The sequence below is a fragment of the Halichoerus grypus genome, chromosome 2 (genome assembly GCF_964656455.1).
Source record: "Halichoerus grypus chromosome 2, mHalGry1.hap1.1, whole genome shotgun sequence".
Taxonomy (NCBI): Eukaryota; Metazoa; Chordata; class Mammalia; order Carnivora; family Phocidae; genus Halichoerus; species Halichoerus grypus.
The window spans coordinates 147,979,903-147,999,309 of NC_135713.1; the positions used below are offsets into that span (position 1 = coordinate 147,979,903).

The 19,407-nt window shown below is 38.0% G+C and overlaps 1 protein-coding gene across 1 annotated transcript; it reads left to right on the forward strand.

The window, feature by feature from the left end:
* The first annotated feature begins 8,531 nt into the window (after positions 1 to 8,531).
* OR1C1 (olfactory receptor family 1 subfamily C member 1) lies at positions 8,532 to 9,476 on the forward strand. The gene has a single exon (XM_036118386.1). The coding sequence runs from the start codon at positions 8,532 to 8,534 to the stop codon at positions 9,474 to 9,476; it is 945 nt and encodes a 314-aa protein (XP_035974279.1).
* Positions 9,477 to 19,407: the final 9,931 nt, after the last annotated feature.

The following is a 19,407-nucleotide window of genomic DNA, read 5'->3' on the forward strand; positions in this document are numbered from 1 at the left end:
CATTATTTTATGTTCCCCCATGTCCAATTATTCTTAATTAACTTTTTAACTATTTCCAGAATTATTTCAATTTACTTCACCCTTATTATTACTGGCTTAGTTCATGCCTTCCATAATTTCTCTTATTTTAGTTTTAAGTAATCTGTACACCCAACATGGGGCTTGAACTCACAACCCCAAGATCAAGAGTTGCAGCCTCTATGAACTGAGCCACCTGGGCACCCTGTCTTCCATAATTTCTTAATTATCAAAAATTTCCTGTGAATTAATTCATTAAAACATCCTAAACTGGAGATATGATATTGTCTTTCTAGAAATTAAACTTCTTTGGGAGACCTTGCTAATAGAATTTAGCCCCCCTTCATGAAATGACTTTAGAAGTATTTGGTGTCTGCTCTTAGCAATGACTAATAGATATATTCATTTTTTTTCCTCTCAGGAAACATTTTATTGAGTATAGACAATGTGGCAGTCATTATGCTAGACTATGAGGATAAGACAGGAATGATCCCTGCATAATACTATTACTTATATTCAAAATATAAACATATAAATAACTAAAAAATCATGTAGAGATTCAGGGTTAGCATTTACATTGAGTATTTTGGACTCCCAGAGAGTTTCACCTAAGACATTCAGGAAGGTTAAATGTGTCTGCAGAGTGCTGTTCTCAAATAAGGTTTAGAAGAATGATCTGCCCTTAATATAATCCTCCCCAGCACAATAACTCTGTCTCCTTCCTTGTGTTGTCTTTCTCCAGAGTACTTACCACCATCCAATATGATACACATTTCCTTTCTCTCCCATAGGGATATAGAAGTAATATGGGAGTAGGAACGTCTATCAATCTTATTTACTACTACATCTCTAGTTCTTAGAACATGAATGACTATATTAGTAAAGATCAGAAAACATAAAAAATATTACCTCCAAACCTGAAAATATGAGTATAGCCACTGAGTTCCCATTAGCCTCTCTGATAATCCAAACTTCAGGGTCATGGTACACCATATGGAGCACCAACAGTTAGCATGATGTTATTGAATATAACATAAGAACTCTATGAGAAGCATTCAAGTGTTTCAGGATTCCATGCAGGTGGGTGTTTCAATTCACCCAGTGTGTACCAAGTATTTATTTATGGTATATATAAATAGAGATAGAAGTAGTTAACAACTTCAAATTTGTGAATGCTTCTGTACTGTCTGGAGGGCAGAAGAAGCCACATTTTATTTTATTTTTGTTTCCTTTTCTTCTTTTCTTTTCTTTCTTTTTTTTTTTCTTACCATGAGGCAGAGTTGAAAATTATTTTAATAACTAAAAATTCATATGGATTCTTGCATGTCACTGATGGATCAGGTGGATTTTGATGCCAGGATGGAGATTATCTCTGTTAATATAATCTGTTTTTCCTAAACAGAAAATAGTGCATAAATCCAAGATGCGATGGGTTTAACATAAATTTTTAGGCAATGTTTGAAATTTAAAGAATATCAATCAGATCAGCATACCATTAATCCTACTCAGCACAGAATAAGAAATTGTAAAGTGTCTCTCATCAGACATTGATTACATGTGTGACATTGAAAACTCCCAAGGCATTTTTTGATGTTGTATAAGAATCTCTGCCACTTACAGATGCATATAAGATATGCAACTATCTCTCCCCTGGGGTCCCAAAAATAAAATTACAGAAATAGGCCTGGGTCATGGTTGATATTTTGGACTCTGTACATTCCCTCAACCAACCCTCAACAGAATGACTAGGAGGAGGAACTCCCAACAACAACAACAACAACAAAGAACCAGAGACAATGGCCTCTCCTGCAGACATAATTGATATGGATATTAGAAGATGTCAGAGATAGACTTCAGGGTAACAATTATGGAGTCAAAAGCTTGGCTTGAGAAAACCATTAATGACAATATCGAATTTTTAAGGACAGAAAGGAGAGTTAATCTTGCCAATCTTAAAAATGCTATGAATGGGATGCAGTCTAAACTGGGTACTCTAACAGCTAGGGCAAATAAGGTAGAAGGACAAAATTAGTGATCTAGAAGATAAACTGATAGAAAGGAAGGAACAGGAGGAAGTCGGGGACAAACAGCTTAACATCCGTGAGAACAGACTTAGAGAAATCAATGATGCCATGAAACTTTCTGATATCAGAATTATTGGGATCCCTGAGTGGGTGGAGAGAGGAAGAGGACTAGAATGTATATTTGAGCAAATCGTAGCTGAGAACTTCCCTAATCTGGGGAAGGAGACGAGCATTAGTGTCCTAGGGCAGAGAGGATCCCACGCAAATCAATGAGAATAGACCAATGCCCCAGCATATAATAGTAAAACTTGCAAATCTTAGAACCAAGGGAACTATCCTGAGAGCAGCTGTGGGGAAGAGATTTCTTACATATGGAGGGAGGAACATCAGAATAACATCAGACCTATCCACCGAGACCTGGCAAGCCAGAAAGGGCTGGCAAGACATATTCAGGGTACTAAATGAGAAGAACATGCAGCCAAAAATACTTTATCCAGCAAGGCCATCATTCAGAAGAATGGAGAGATAAAGAGCTTCCAGGACTGGCAGAAACTGAAAGAATATGTGACCACCAAGCGAGCCTGGCAAGAAATACTAAGGGGGATTCTATAACAGAAAAAAGACCCCAAGAGTCACTTAGATTAGAAATTTACAGAGACAATCCATAGAAACAGGGAGTGTATAAAATATAGGATGGCAATAAATATGTATCTTTCAGTAGTTACTCTCAACATGAACAGCCTACATGCTCCCATGAAATTGCACAGGGTTGTAGACTGGATACAACATATGACCCATCCATATGTTGTCTGCAAGAGACTCATTTTGAACTTAAGACACATCCAGACTGAAAGTGAAAAGAAGGAGAACCATTTTTCAGCCAAAGGACCTCAAAAGAAAGCTGGGGTAACAATTCTTATGTCAGATAAATTAGAACAGAACAATGCCCCAGCATGTAATAGTAAAACTCGCAAATCTTAGAACCAAGGAAGCCATCCTAAGGGCAGTTGGGGGAAGAAATTTCTTATATATGGAGGGAGGAACATCAGAATAACATCAGACCTGTCCACAGAGACCCGGCAAGCCAGAAAGGGCTGGCAAGACAGATAAAGGGTAATAAATGAGAAGAACATGCAGCCAAGAATATTTTATCCAGCAATGTTATCATTCAGAATGGATGGAAAGATAAAGAGCTTCCAGGACTGGCAGAAACTGAAAGAATATGTGACCACCTAGAAGACCCTGCAAGAAATACCAAGGGGGATTCTATAAAAGAAACAAGACCCCAAGATTAATATGGACCAGAAATTTAGAAAGACAATCCATAGAAACAGAGACTGTACAGACAAAAGGATGGCAATAAACACATATCTTTCAGTAATAACCCTCAAAGTGAATGGCCTAAATGCTCCCATGAAGAGGCACAGGGTTGCAGGTTGGATACAAATTCAGAACCCATCCATATGCTATCTACAAGAGACTCATTTTGAACTTAAGACACCTCCAAACTGAAAGTGAGGGGATGGAGAACAATTTTCCAGCCAACGGACCTCAAAAGAAAGTTGGGGTAGTAATTCTTATATGAGACAAATTAGAATTTAAACCAAAGACTATATTAAGAGATACAGAGGGACACTATATCATTCTTAAAGGCTCTATCCAACAAAAAAATCTAATTACTGTATATATCTATGCCCCCAAAATGGGAGCAGCCAGCTACATAAGCCAGCTGTTAACCAAAATAATCAAAATTCCTTACATTAATAGTAGGAGATTTTAACACTCCACCTCAGCAATGGACAGATCATCTAAACAGAAGATCAGCAAAGAACCAAGAGAATTGAATGACACATTGGACCAGATGGACTTCATATTCCAACCTAAAACAACAGAATACTCATTCTTCTCAAATGCACATAGAAATTTCTCCACAATAAACCACATACTGGGTCACAAATCAGGTCTCAGCCAATACCAAAAGATTGAGATTATTTCCTGCTTGTTATCAGACCACAATGCCTTGAAACTGGAACTCAGTCACAAGAAAAGATTTGGAAGGAATTCAAACACTTGCAAGTTAAAGACTTTGCTGCTAAAGAATGATTGGGTCAACCAGGAAATTAAAGAAAAACAAACTATTCATGGAAACCAATGAGAATGAAAATACTTCAGTCCAAAACCTATGGGATACTGCAAAGGCGATCCTAAGGGGGAAATACATAGCCATCCAAGCCTTTCTCAAAAAAGTAGAAAAATCCCAAATGTACAAGCTAAACTTACACCTAAAGCACCTGGAGAAGGAACATCAAACAAAACCTAAACCAAGCAGGAGAGGAAAATAATAAAGATTAGAGCAGAGACCCCAAAATAGAAACCAGAAAAACAGTAGAACAGATCAAAGAACCTAGAAGCTGGTTCTTTGAAAGAATTAATAAGATCAATAAACCACTGGCCAGACTTTTCCAAAAGAAAAGAGAAAGGACCCAAATTAATAAAATCATGAATGAAAGGGGAGAGATCACGACTAACACCAAGGAAATATAAACAATTGTTAGAAATTAGGGGTGCCTGGGTGGTTCAGTCAGTTAAGCGTCTGCCTTCAGCTCAGGTCATGCTCCCAGTGTCCTGGGATCAAGCTCCGCATTAGGCTCCCTGCAGCCTGCTTTTCCCTCTCCCTCTGCCTGCTGCTCCCCCTGCTTCTGCTCTCTCTCTGTCAAATAAATAAAATCTTAAAAAAAAAAAGAAATTATTGCCAGCAACTATATGCCAACAAATTAAGCAACCTGGAAGAAATGGATGCCTTCCTGGAAAATTATAAACTACCAAGACTGAAACAGGAAGAAATAGACAATCTGAATAGACCAGTAACCAGTAACCAAATTGAAGCAGTAACCAAAAATCTTCCAAAAAACAAGATCCAGGGCCAGATCGCTTCCCAAGGGAATTCTACCAAACATTTAAAGAAGAAATAATACCTATTCTACTGAAGCTATTCCAAAAAATAGAAAAGGAAGGAAAACTTCCAAACTCCTTCTATGAGGCCAGCATTACCCTGAACCCAAAATCAGGCAAAGACCCCAACAAAAAGGAGAATTACAGACCAATATCTCACCACTTAGATTTGGTGTTCCCCAGTCGTGTCCATGTCCCTTCCCAGTTTATAATTTTAATTCCTTACTACCAGACCCAGAACACATTCTCAATTCCAATATCCACTGCCCCTAATGCACACACACGCGCACACACACACACACACACACACACACACACACACACACACAACACAAGGAGTGTATGGGGAGAGGCTTTGATTTTTTGGAGTTAAGGGTAAGATGCCTAGGATTCTCTGGGTTTACTATTTACTAGAAAATTTAAAACATGAGTGGAAATTAGGATAAGTGAAATGTGGGGTCACTCAAGTGACCAGTTGTCTAGGGTACCCAGGGCTTTCTAAATGGGGGACTTCAAGGAGTAGTCTTGTTCCTTTTATAGTTGTTTAGCTAGTGGCTGTGTCAGGAAGCTGGCAATATATTTATTCAAGATGGATGTCTTCTAAATAGTTGCTTTGGCAACGGAAAGCTTAATGTCGGGCACTTACACCACATTCCCTTTCTTTCTAACATTTAAGGTCTCAAAGTTATTGTAAATGTTACATGAAATAATGTGTGTAAAGCCACTTCATAGTGCACCACACACATTAAAGAATTAATAATTAATAAGAGTTGATTTCTGTTTTTTTTTTCCAGCTTTCTAACATTGAAGTGTTTTCTAGAAGTCCGAGGACCTCCTACAAGAGAGGTGCTAAAAGAACTGATGTTTAAAATAATTTCACAGAAACTGTGAAATTGGTCACATTATGTGAAACCTGAGGCATAAATTGTCACTAAATGTTGATGTAAATGAGTCTACATTATATTGTATCTTACAATTGATAATATAGAGTTTTTCTCCTGTGTTTGAAAAAATTATGTACATGTACACTATATATATATAGGTTATTTAAATGTATGTCATTCAAGTTGATGTTGGAGTTGGGTTAAACAGGTCATGGGGATTAAGGAGTGCACTTGTCATGATGAACACAAGGTGGTTATGGAACTGTGGAATTACTATATTGTACACCTAAAACTAATATGACACTGTATGTTAATTACCTGGAATTAAAATATAACTTAAAATAATGAAGACCCCACAAAGACTTTCTGTTTATATGGTTTACATTATCAATATTTATGAACTTAAAATTAAAACTGACTAATATTAAAGAGAAAATAATAAAGAAAAAATATTAAAAAAATTTTAAAGAAAACAATTCACAAAAAAGATAGAATTCATTAGAAGATGAATCTGGAATTTTGTATAGCCTCCAGTGTGCTGACCTCAAGGGAGAAAATGGTGTTTTGGTTCAAGGCTTGTCTCTTTGTATTATACAAGTAAATATATTTTAAGAAGTAAGTACTCCCACAGTAATACACTATAATTCTCTGTAGAGAGATACATGCTTATCTATATCTCATTATTCCCTCCTTTTTCACCCTCAATGAGGAATCTGAATGAGTGCACAGGCCCAATGGATATATAGTGGGGAGGAAAATTTTGATTGGTAAAAGGTCTCAAAGAAGAAGGTATGTGTTGATAGTTTTTAAAAATTTTTGCAGACATATCTAATGTGTTGATTCCCTAAATTTTAACACGTAAAACATTTTTAAATTAATCTGTTAAATATTTCAATGTCAGAGTAAATTTTTAATAAATCCTGGTTAAGAAAAAAATTCTGGAATTAACATTATGTTCTATAGAAGAATATAAAAGTGTCTTCCCAAAAAACCCCATACTTCCTTGGCTTAAAATGGAGTAAGCACAATCATATGTGTGTGGTTTTTTCCCCAGAATTTTTCATTTATTTTTGTTCTCATAGGCACCATTTCACACAAATTATACACAATTTTTATGTGCATATGTTATATATTAAGTATATATACTACACAGAGTCATGTAGTGTGTGTGTGTGTGTATATATATATATATACTATAGGATATACTATCCTACTAAGGATTCAACATAATAAATCAAAATTCTGCCCTCAAGATATCTCTGGCCACAATAAAACAGGCAAAAACAAAAACAACAACAACAAGTTGCTATGCTTGGTATAAAAGGGATAATTATGCAATTGAGGAAAATGGCATAGCTGACCCTGCTTGCAGTGAAGGAAAGCCATCTCTGAAAGGATATGCCTTATTCAAAGGAATGCATATATGGGAATTTATAACATTTCTTCTTAGTACAGATTTTATCATGACATGCCTCAGATTGGGTAAAAGTGATGCAAGAAAATTAAGCGAATTATAGAGGATTCAGAGCAGATAAATTTCCAAGGTTTAACTGTGGCTCATAATGAAGTTGGAATTCAAAAATGGCAGAAACAAATGCACAGCACTGTGTTCTTTAGTATTGATTAACTGTATTTGTGTAGAAATGAAATGGTGCTCATTGGATTCACCTTTAGGTGAGAATTTGAAGAGTGCACTGAGGGCTGCAAGCAGCAAGATACTTTATGAAAAAAATCGGTGTGAATGAATACTCTTACTGCCTCTAGAGAAAGCGTGCATGAGCTGCTGTGAGGAAGGGGGCTGAAACCCCCAGCCACAAGCACCAGGCTTCAGATGACTTTCCACAGTAGCCAGAGGCTGTATCACAGGACCAGAAAGAGACCAAAGAAATGGTAGTCAGCCCAAGGAAGAATTGTCTGTTGCCAGATTTTATACTTACAAGAAGAAAAGAAAACAAACTGAAATGAGATCTGTATCCATGGATACGGACATCAGATTGGGAGGAAAATTACTCATTGAAAGTAAATATTTCCACTGGGTTAGAGTACATAAACAGCATGCCTGATAAAATAAGAATTGTAAGTGTAAAGTCAAATATGAATTATATGATTAATATAGACAAAGCAACATAACTGGCACAATTTAAGTCATTATTCACAGAATTTGCATTTTTGTTTGGGGAAAGAAGCTATTATTTCTTGAAAAGAAGAAATTATTATTTCTTGAAAAAAGTTTAGAGTGGGGTGCCTGAGTGGCTCAGTTATTAAGCGTCTGCCTTCGGCTCAGGTCATGATCCCAGGGTCCTGGGATCGAGCCCCGCATCGGGCTCCCTGCTCAGTGGGAAGCCTGCTTCTCCCTCTCCCACTCCCCCTGCTTGTGTTCCCTCTCTCGTTATGTCTCTCTCCGTCAGATAAATAAATAAAGTCTTTAAAAAAAGAAAGAAAAATTTAGACTATTATGCCCAGCACATCTATGTGAATATACAGACAATATCATAAGCACAAGATGTAATTGGCAAGGAAAAGTAATTTACATGGTACTCTATTTCACACACACACACACACACACACACACACACACCCCTTTGTGGGTGAGATATTTAACTTTCCTGGTCTCCACAATTTAATATTTTCCTTCTCTAGATTTGTTGGGAAGATGGAAACAAGAAATCTAACAGTCATCAAGGAATCCATCCTTCTGGGACTTTCTGGATCAGCAGAGCAGCAATATTTCTTATCTGTGCTATTTCTCTGTATGTATTTAATGATTGTATCAGGCAACATGCTCATCATCTTGGTTGTTGGCCTTAACTCTCACCTCCATTTACCCATGTATTTCTTCCTTAGTAACTTGGCCTTTGTTGACATCTGTTTTTCCTCCACTACTGTCCCCCAAATGATAGTGAACATCTTAACTGATACACAGACTATTTATTTTGTAGGGTGCCTCAGCCAACTTTTCTTCTTCATTGCTTTTGTGAATATGGACAGCCTTCTTCTGTGTGTGATGGCATATGATAGGTATGTGGCAATTTGCCACCCTTTACATTATATTGCCATTATGAATCCCTGCCTTTGTGTCTGGCTAGTGGCTGGGCTCTGGCTTGTCACCTATCTCCATGCCCTCTTACACACTGTTTTAATGGCACATCTGTCCTTCTGTGCTTCCAATAACATCCACCATTTCTTTTGTGATCTCAACCCACTCCTGCAGCTCTCTTGCTCTGATATATCCCTCATTGTGATGGTTATTTTTATAGTAGGAGGTCTACTTGCTCTCACTTCCCTTATCTGCATCCTCATATCTTATGGACTGATCTTCTGCACAATCCTGAAGATCACATCTATTCAGGGGAAACAGAGAGCTTTCTCCACCTGTGGCTGCCACCTGTCAGTGGTGGTGTTGTTCTATGGCACAGCAAGTGCTGTCTATTTCAGTCCCTCCTCCTCTTTTCTCCCTACAAGTGACACCATTTTAGCCCTTATGTATACACTGGTGACTCCAATGCTGAATCCTTTCATCTACAGTCTAAGGAACAGCAATATGAAAAGAGCACTTCAGAAAATGCTTTGTAAAGGTGCACGCTTTCAGCAGCAGTGAGGCATGCCCAAATGGCTGAATTAAACATCAGGGATATGGTAATAAAAAGTACATTCCCAGGTGATCATAATAACAGTAATAAAAGCAACTAACTGTTAATAAATGTTTCTTTTATGCTGGAAATGGTGATAAACACTTTATATGAATTACCACATTTAATCATCAGAGTAAATATTTAGATAAAATCATAAACCCATTTTTCAGATAAGGAAAGTGAATCTTAGGGAAGTTGTATAGTGTACATATTGCAACAGTTTATAAGTAAAGAATCTCTGACACCAGTAGAAATATAACCTGGTGAAAACTGTCAATCTCTGTACTAAATTTCACAAATATTATAGATTAAGATAAATGGCTCTGGACTTAATCTTTCTGAGCTCAGATTTAAATTAAATAGGCATGGACACAAATGCTAGCTTCACAGTGGGATGCCTAGTGGAATGGCTAGGCTCTTACATTCCTAGTTTTTAATGCAAAGTAAAGAATGCACATTCTCAGAGGGGTGAAGCAAGATGGCGGAGGAGTAGGAGACCTGGATTTCATCTGGTCTCAGGAATTCAGCTGGATAGGGATCAAACCATTCTGAACACCTACAAACTCAACAAGAAATTGAAGAAAAGAATAGCAACAACTCTGTGAACAGAAAAGCGACCACTTTCTGGAAGGTAGGACGTGCCGAGAAGTTAATCCAAGGCGATATTCTGGAGGATAGACGGCAGGGGAGGGGGCCTCCATCGGACGCTTCTGGCAAGTGATAGAGCCGCGGAGCCCAAAATCGGAACTTTTAGAAGTCGGCTCCGCTAAGGGACGTCGCTCCAGTGGCTAAGCGGGAGGTGGAGCCCTCACAGGACAGTGTGGCCTCAGGACCCTTGGGGTCACAGAAAGACCGGGGGTGCCTGAGTGCAGCAGAGCTCCCAGGTATCGGAGCGGGGAAGCCGGCTGCAGAGACGGAGCAGAGGAGTGGGCTCTCAGCTCAGGGTTGCCATAAACCGTGATCTGCAGCACAGTCAGGCCACTGCTCCTCCAGCAGGGACCCAACAAGCGGCAGATCTGGGGAGACTCCCCTTCCTCCCCTGGGAGGTGCGGCGCGGGAGCACACCGCAGGGATCTGCTGGGTTTGGAGACTCCACACGGGGTCCGGTGCCAGAGATAGAAATGCTCAGTCACAGGCCGGGTGAGCATGGAGTGTGGCTGGAGAGCGGGGAGATGGGAGTGATTGACTGCTTTTCTCTGGGGGCGCACTGAGGAGCGGGGCCCTGAGTTCTCGGCTCCTCCAGGGTGGAGATTGGGAGGCCGCCATTTTCACTCTCCTCCTCCAAAGCTGTATGGAAAACTTGGAACAAAAGCTCCTGAGAGCAAACCCGAACAGATAACTTAGCCCAGACCAGGCAACGGCGGGGCAATCCCCCCTCTGGCAAAGACATTTGGAAACCACGGCAACAGGCCCCTCCCCCAGAAGATCAGCAAGAACAGCCAGCTGAGACCAAGTTTACTGATCAATGAGAACAGCAGAACTCCAGCGCTAGGGGAAAAATGCACATAGAACCCATGGTTTTTTACCATGATTCTTTAGTCTTTCAAAGTTAATTTCTTTTAACTGTCTTTGTTTTTTTTTTTTAATTTTTCTTTTTCCCTTTTTCAACCAACATTTTATCAATCCCTTTTTTTTTTTAAAGAGTTTATTTATTTATTTGACAGAGAGAGGCACAGCAAGATAGGGAACACAAGCAGGGGGAGGGGGAGAAGGAGAAGCAGGCTTCCCGCTGAACAGGGAGCCCAATGTGGGGCTTGATCCCAGGACTCTGGGATCATGACCCGAGCTGAAGGCAGACACTTAACGACTGAGCCACCCAGGCGCCCCTCAATCCCATTTTTAAAAAACCTTTTTATTTTTCATTTTTAGAGTCATATTCTATCCCTTCATAGTAGTTACCCTTATTTTTGGCATATATATATAAGTTGTTGTCTCTTTAAAATTTTGAGATACAGTTTCTTCTAACAGATCAAAATATACCCTAAATCTCTAGTGTATGGCTTTGTTCTAGTCTCCTGCCGGATCACATTGTCTCCTTTTTTATTCTTTTTTTTTTAAATACTCTTCTTTCTTTTTTCAAACAACTTCTTACCAATTCCTTTTATAAAAATTTTTATAATTTTCATCTCTACAGTCATATTCCATCCCTTCATCATATCAACCCTTATTTTTGTACATATATAAGTTTTTCTTTCTTTAAAATTTGCAGAGTCACTTTCTTCTAACAGACCAAAATACACCCAAAATCTAGTGTGTGGCACTGATCTATGCACCAGCCTGATCATATTTGATCATACTCTGTTTTTTTTTTTTTTTGGTGTTGTTCTGTTTTTGTTTGTTTTTATTGTTTTCTTTTTCTTTTTCTTTTTTTTCTTTTTCTTTTTTCTTTCTTTCCCTTTCTTTTCCCCCAGCTTCAGGTCTTTTCTGATTTGTTTAGAGTATAATTTCTGGGAACGTTTTTACCCTGTTAGCATTTTGTTCTCTCATTCATCTATTCTCCTCTGGACAAAATGACAAGACGGAAAAATCACCATAAAAAAAAGAACAAGAGCTAGTACCGACTGCCAGGGACCAACTCAATATGGACATTAGTATGATGTCGGATCTAGAGTTCAGAATCATCACTTTAAAGATACTAGCTGGGCTTGAAAAAAACATGGAAGTTATTAGAGAACCCCTTTCTGGAGAAATAAAAGAACTAAAATCTAACCAAGTCGAAATCAAAAAGGCTATTAATGAGGTGCAATCAAAAATGGGGGTGCTAACTGCTAGGATAAATGAGGCAGAAGAGAGAATCAGTGATATAGAAGACCAAATGATGGAAAATAAAGAAGCTGAGAAAAAGAGAGATAAAAAACCAGTGGATCACGAGGGCAGAATTTGAGAGATAAGCGATACCATAAGATGAAACAACATTAGAATAATTGGGATCCCAAAAGAAGAAGAGAGAGAGAGAGGGGCAGAAGGTATATTGGAGCAAATTATACCAGAGAACTTCCCTCATTTGGGGAAGGAAACAGGCATCAAAATCCAGGAAGCACAGAGAACCCCTCTCAAAATCAAGAAAAATAGGTCAACACCCTGATATCTAATAGTAAAACTTATGAGTCTCAGAGACAAAAAGAAAATCCTGAAAGCAGCTCGGGAGAAGAGGTCTGTAACCTACAATTGTAGAAACATTAGATTGGCAACAGACTTATCCACAGAGACCTGGCAGGCCAGAAAGGACTGGCATGATATATTTAGAGCACTAAATGAGAAAAATAAGCAGCCAAGAATATGATATCCAGGTAGACTGTCATTGAAAATAGAAGGAGAGAGAAAAAGCTTCCAGGACAAACAAAAACTAAAGGAATTTGCAAACACGAAACCAGCCCTACAAGAAATATTGAAAGGGGTCCTCTAAGCAAAGAGAGAGCCTAAAAGCAACATACCAGAAAGGAACACAGACACTATAAAGTAATAGTCACCTTACCGGCAATACAATGGCACTAAATTCATATCTTTCAATAGTTACCCTGAATGTAAAAGTGCTAAATGCCCCAAACAAAAGACACAGGCTATCAGATTGGATTAAAAAACCAGACCCATCGATATGGTGTCTGTAAGAGACTCATTTTAGACCCAAAGACACCCCCAGATTGAAAGCGAAGGGGTGGAAAACCATTTACCATGCTAATGGACACCAAAAGAAAGCTGGGGTGGCAATCCTTATATCAGACAAATTCGATTTTAAACCAAAGACTGTAATAAGAGATGAGGAAGGACACTATATCCTACTTAAAGGGTCTCACCAAAAAGAAGATCTAACAATTGTAAATATCTATGTCCCTAACAAGGGAGCAGCCAATTATATAAGGCAATTAAGAACAAAAGCAAAGAAACACATTGACAACAATACAATAATAGTGGGGGACTTTAACACCCCCCTCACTGAAATGGACAGATCATCTAAGCAAAAGATCAACAAAGAAATAAAGACTTTAAATGACACACTGGACCAAATGGACTTCACAGACATATTCAGAACATTCCATCCCAAAGCAACAGAATACACATTCTTCTCTAGTGCCCATGGAACATTCTCCAGAATCGATCACATCCTAGGTCATAAATCAGGTCTCAACCAGTCCCAAAAGATTGGGATCATACCCTGTCTATTTTCAGACCACAATGCTTTGAAACTAGAACTCAATCACAAGAGGAAAGTCGGAAAAAACTCAAATACATAGAGGCTAAAGAGCATCCTACTAAAGAATGAATGGGTCAACCAGGAAATTAAAGAAGAATTAAAAAAATTCATGGAAACCAATGAAAATGAAAACACAACTGTTCAAAATCTTTGGGATGCAGCAAAGGCACTCCTAAGAGGAAAGTATATAGCAATACAAGCCTTTCTCAAGAAACAAGAAAGGTCTCAAGTACATAACCTAACCCTACACCTAAAGGAGCTGGAGAAAGAACAGCAAAGAAAGCCTAAACCCAGCAGGAGAAGAGGAATAATAAAGATCAGAGCAGAAATCACTGAAGTTGAAACCAAAAGAACAGTAGAACAGATCAACGACACTAGGAGCTGGTTCTTTGAAAGAATTAACAAGATTGATAAACCCCTGGCCAGACTTATCAAAAAGAAAAGAGAAATGACCCAAATCACCAAAATCATGAATGAAAGAGGAGAGATCACAACCAACACCAAAGAAATACAAACAATTCTAAGAACATATTATGAGCAACTCTATGCCAGCAAATTAGATAACCTGGAAGAAATGGATGCATTCCTAGAGATGTATCAACTACCAAAACTGAACCAGGAAGAAATAGAAAACCTGAACAGACTTATAACCACTAAGGAAATTGAAGCAGTCATCAAAAATCTCCCAAGAAACAAAAGCCCAGCGCCAGATGGCTTGCCAGGGGAATTCTACCAAACATTTCAAGAAGAATTAATACCTATTCTTCTGAAACTGTTCCAAAAAATAGAAATGGAAGGAAAACTTCCAAATTCATTTTATGAGGCCACCATTCCCTTGATCCCAAAACCAGACAAAGACCCCATCCAAGGGGACAATTATAGACCAATATCCTTGATGAACATGGATGCAAAAATTCTCACGAAAATACTAGCCAATAGGATCCAACAGTACATTCAAAGGATTATTCATCACGACCAAGTGGGATTTATCCCTGGGCTGCAAGGTTGCTTCAACATCCGCAAATCAATCAATGTGATACAGTACATTAACAAAAGAAAGAACAAGAATCATAATATCCTCTCAATAGATGCAGAAAAAGCATTTGACAAAGTACAGCATCCTTTCTTGATCAAAACTCTTCAGACTATAGGGAGAGAGGGTACATACCTCAATATCATAAAAGCCATCTATGAAAAACCTACAGCAAATATCATTCTCAATGGGGAAAAACTGAGAACTTTCCCCCTAAGGTCGGGAATGCTGCAGGGATGTCCACTATCACCACTGCTATTCAACATAGTATTAGAAGTCCTAGCCACAGCAATCAGACAACAAAAAGAAATAAAAGGCATCCAAATCGGCAAAGAAGAAGTCAACTCTCACTCTTTGCAGATGATATGATACTTTATGTGGAAAACTCCACCCCAAAACTGCTAGAACTCATACAGGAATTCAGTAAAGTGGCAGGATATAAAATCAATGCACAGAAATCAGTGGCATTCCTATACACCAAGACAGAAGAAAGAGAAATTAAGGAGTCGATCCCATTTACAATTGCACCCAAAACCATAAGATACCTAGGAATAAATCTAATCAAAGAGGCAATGGATCTGTACTCAGAAAATTATAAAATACTCATGAAAGAATTTGAGGAAGACACAAAGAAATGGAAAAACTTTCCATGCTCATGGATTGGAAGAACAAATATTGTGAAGATGTCAATGCTATCTAGAGCAATCTACACATTCAATGCAATCCCCATCAAAATACCATCCACTTGTTTCAAAGAAATGGAAAAAATAATCCTAAAATTTGTATGGAACCAGAAAAGACCCCGAATAGCCAGAGGAATGTTGAAAAAGAAAAGCAAAGCTGGCGGCATCACAATCCTGGACTTCAAGCTCTATTACAAAGCTGTCATCATCAAGACAGTATGGTACTGGCACAAAAACAGACACATCGATCAATGGAACAGAATAGAGAGCCCAGAAATGGACCCTCAACTCTATGGTCAACTCACCTTTGACAAAGCAGGAAAGAATGTCCAATGGAAAAAAGACAGTCTCTTCAACAATTGGTGTTGGTAAAATCGGACAGCCACATGCGGAAGAATGAAACTGGACCATTTCCTTATACCACACACAAAAATAGACTCCAAATGGTTGAAAGACCTCAATGTGAGACAGGAGTCCATCAAAATCCTAAAGGAAAACACAGGCAGCAACCTCTTCGACCTCAGCCACAGCAACTTCTTCCTAGAAACATCATCAAAGGCAAGGGAAGCAAGCGCAAAAATGAACTATTGGGACTTCATCAAGATAAAAAGCTTTTGCAAAGCAAAAGAAACAGTCAACAAAACCAAAAGACAACCGACAAAAATGGGAAAAGATACTTGCAAATGACATATCAGATAAAGGGCTAGTATCTAAAATCTATAAAGAACTCATCAAACTCAACACCCAAAGAACAAATAATCCAATCAGGAAATGGGCAGAAGACATGAACAGACATTTTTCCAAAGAAGACATCCAAATGGCCAACAGACACATGAGAAAGTGCTCAACATCACTCGGCATCAGGGAAATCCAAATCAAACCTTCAATGAGATACCACCTCACACCAGTCAGAATGGCTAAAATTAACAAGTCAGGAAACAATCTTGTTGGCGGGGATGCAGAGAAAGGGGAACCCTCCTACACTGTTGGTAGGAATGCAAGCTGGTGCAACCACTCTGGAAAACAGTATGGAGGTTCCTCAAAATGTTGAAAATAGAGCTACCCTATGATCCAGGAATTGCACTACTGGGTATTTACCCCAAAGATACAAATGTAGGGATCCAAAGGGTTACCTGCACCCCGATGTTTGTAGCAGCAACGTCCACAATAGCCAAACTGTGGAAAGAGCCAAGATGTCCATCAACAGATGAATGGATAAAGAAGATTTGGTGTATATATATATATACAATGGAATATTATGCAGCCATCAAAGGGAATGAGATCTTGCCATTTGCAACGACGTGGATGGACCTGGAGGGTGTTATGCTGAGCGAAATAAGTCAATCAGAGAAAGACATGTATCATATGACCTCACTGATATGAGGAATTCTTAATCTCAGGAAACAAACTGAGGGTTGCTGGAGTGGGGGGTGGGGTAGGAGGGATGGGGTGGCTGGGTGATACACACTGGGGAGGGTATGTGCTATGGTGAGTGCTGTGAATGTGTAAGACTGTTGAATCACAGATGTGTACCTCTGAAACAAATAATGTAATATATGTTAAGGAAAAAAAAGAATAAGAAGATAGCAGGAGGGGAAGAATGAAGGGCGGGAAATAGGAGGGGGAGATGAATCGTGGGAGACGATGGACTCTGAAAAACAAACTGAGGGTTCTAGAGGGGAGGGGGGTGGGAGGATGGGTTAGCCTGGTGATGGGTATTAAAGAGGGCACGTTCTGCATGGAGCACTGGGTGTTATGCACAAACAATGAATCATGGAACACTATGTCAAAAACTAATAATGTAATGTATTGTGATTAACATAACAATAAATTTTTTTTTAAAAAAGAATGTATTTGGTGCAGCTAGTATGAAAAATTGTATGGAAATTCCTCCAAATATTAAAAGTTGAAATACCATATGATCCAGTAATTTCACTGCTGGGTATTCACCTAAAGAAAGCAAAACACTAATTCAAAAAGATATATGCATGCCCATGTTTATTGCAGCCTTATTCATAACAGATAAGATATGGAAACAATCTAAGTGTCCATCAATCGTGATTGGATAGAGAAGATATGGTATATATATGCTATAGAATATTACTCAGTGATAAAAGAAAATAAAATCTTGCCATTCACAACAACACGGATGGACCTAGAACATATTATGCTAGGTAAAATAAGTTAGACAGAAAGACAAATACCACATGATATTACTTGTATGTGGAATCCAAAACAAACAAACAAAAATAGAAACAGAGTCATAAATACAGAGAAAAAACTGGTGGCTGCCAGAGGGGAGGGGATGGCAGATGAGCCAAATACATGAAGAGGATCAAGAGGCACAATCTTCTAGTTATAAAACATATGTCACCAGGATGAAAAGTATAGCATAGGAAATATAGTCAATAATATTGTAATAATTTTGTATGGTGACAGATGGTAATGGCACCTACCATGATGAACATTGTGTAATTTATAGCTTTGTTCACTGTGGTATCCCTGAAACTAATGTATATCAACTCTACTTCAACTTAAAACTAAAAAAAAGGGGCCATGAGCCAGATTTAACATATGACGTCTCCAAATCATACTTGAGGGATATTATCTTATACAGAAAGAGTTACTTGGATCAAGAAACTGCTTCACTTTCTACTATAATGCCTATATATTTGGCCCCTATATGTTTCAGGAACCTTGTCTACATATCCATTAATCTAAATATATTTACCATAAACAACCTAGAGAAGTGAGGTATATCCTCTTAAAGACATTCTGTAAGTAAGAGTTTCAGTTACCTTTCTGCTAGAAATTACCATCAGAAGATCTCATTAGATTAATTACAAAAGAAAAAAGAATTGACCTGATTACTTCTTTTTATTGTGTCATGGAAGGAGGGAAGATCAGGTACAGACTCACTGCTAACCTTTCCTTCCCAGCCAGAAAAATACCAGGCAAATAAGAACAGTAGATGTCACAGATGATTGCTTGAGTGGCTGGTTTACAGTTGGAATGTGAGTTTAAATATCCCAAGAAATATAAGACTGTCCGGGCAGTTTTGATAAAAAATGAAAATATGTTCCTTTCTCCTAGTTTCTTAGCTTTTATTCTCTAACTGCTACCACTGTACTAATTTCTATAACAAAGAGAAGACTTAGAATATAAACAAACCAAGCCATATACAACATAAAAATGAGTTATTAATTTTAATCTCTTGAGCTTTAATCTCATATTGTAACAATTAAACAAAAGTCTAATATAAAAAGGAAAAAAGACGAAGAATTAAACAGTTTTGGAGATATAACTATAGAAACACCGAAGAGAAGAATAGATGTAAGAATTAATTAATTCATTAAAAATATACATGTAAGTACCCTCTAAAAATATTAACAAAAAAGTTAGACTATAGATGTCTTCAGTGTTCAGTAGCTTTATTACTTTATATTTCACAAAGAAGAAAGATACAATTATATTGTAAAATTTTCTAAAGTATTGAATAGGTTATAAATTCTATTGATAAATTAGGAAAACTATTTCAAATACATATAAATCTAGAGGAAGCAAGGAACTATAACCCATTATAGAAAGACTCTCATTGTGGTATCTAGCATAATTTATCTGATTATAAAAATTTGGTGTTCTAACAGGGCCAGGCTTCTAAGAATTTTTTGAGAAAATTTCACTGTAAAGAAATATATAAATATATACCTTTTATCTTTCAATATAGAATCCAATAATGTTCATAACTTATTTTTACACTAAACAGAATTAAAGAAGATAGGGATGCCTGGGTTGCTCAGTCAGTTAAATATCTGCCTTTGGCTCAGATCATGATCCCAGTGTTCTGGGATCAAGTCCCACATCAGTCTCCTTGCTCAGTGGGGAGCTTGCTTTTCCCTTTTTCTCCCACTCCCCCTGCTTGTGCTCTCTCTCTCTGACAAATAAATGAATAAATAAAATCTTATAAAAAGAAGATTACAAGTGTTCTT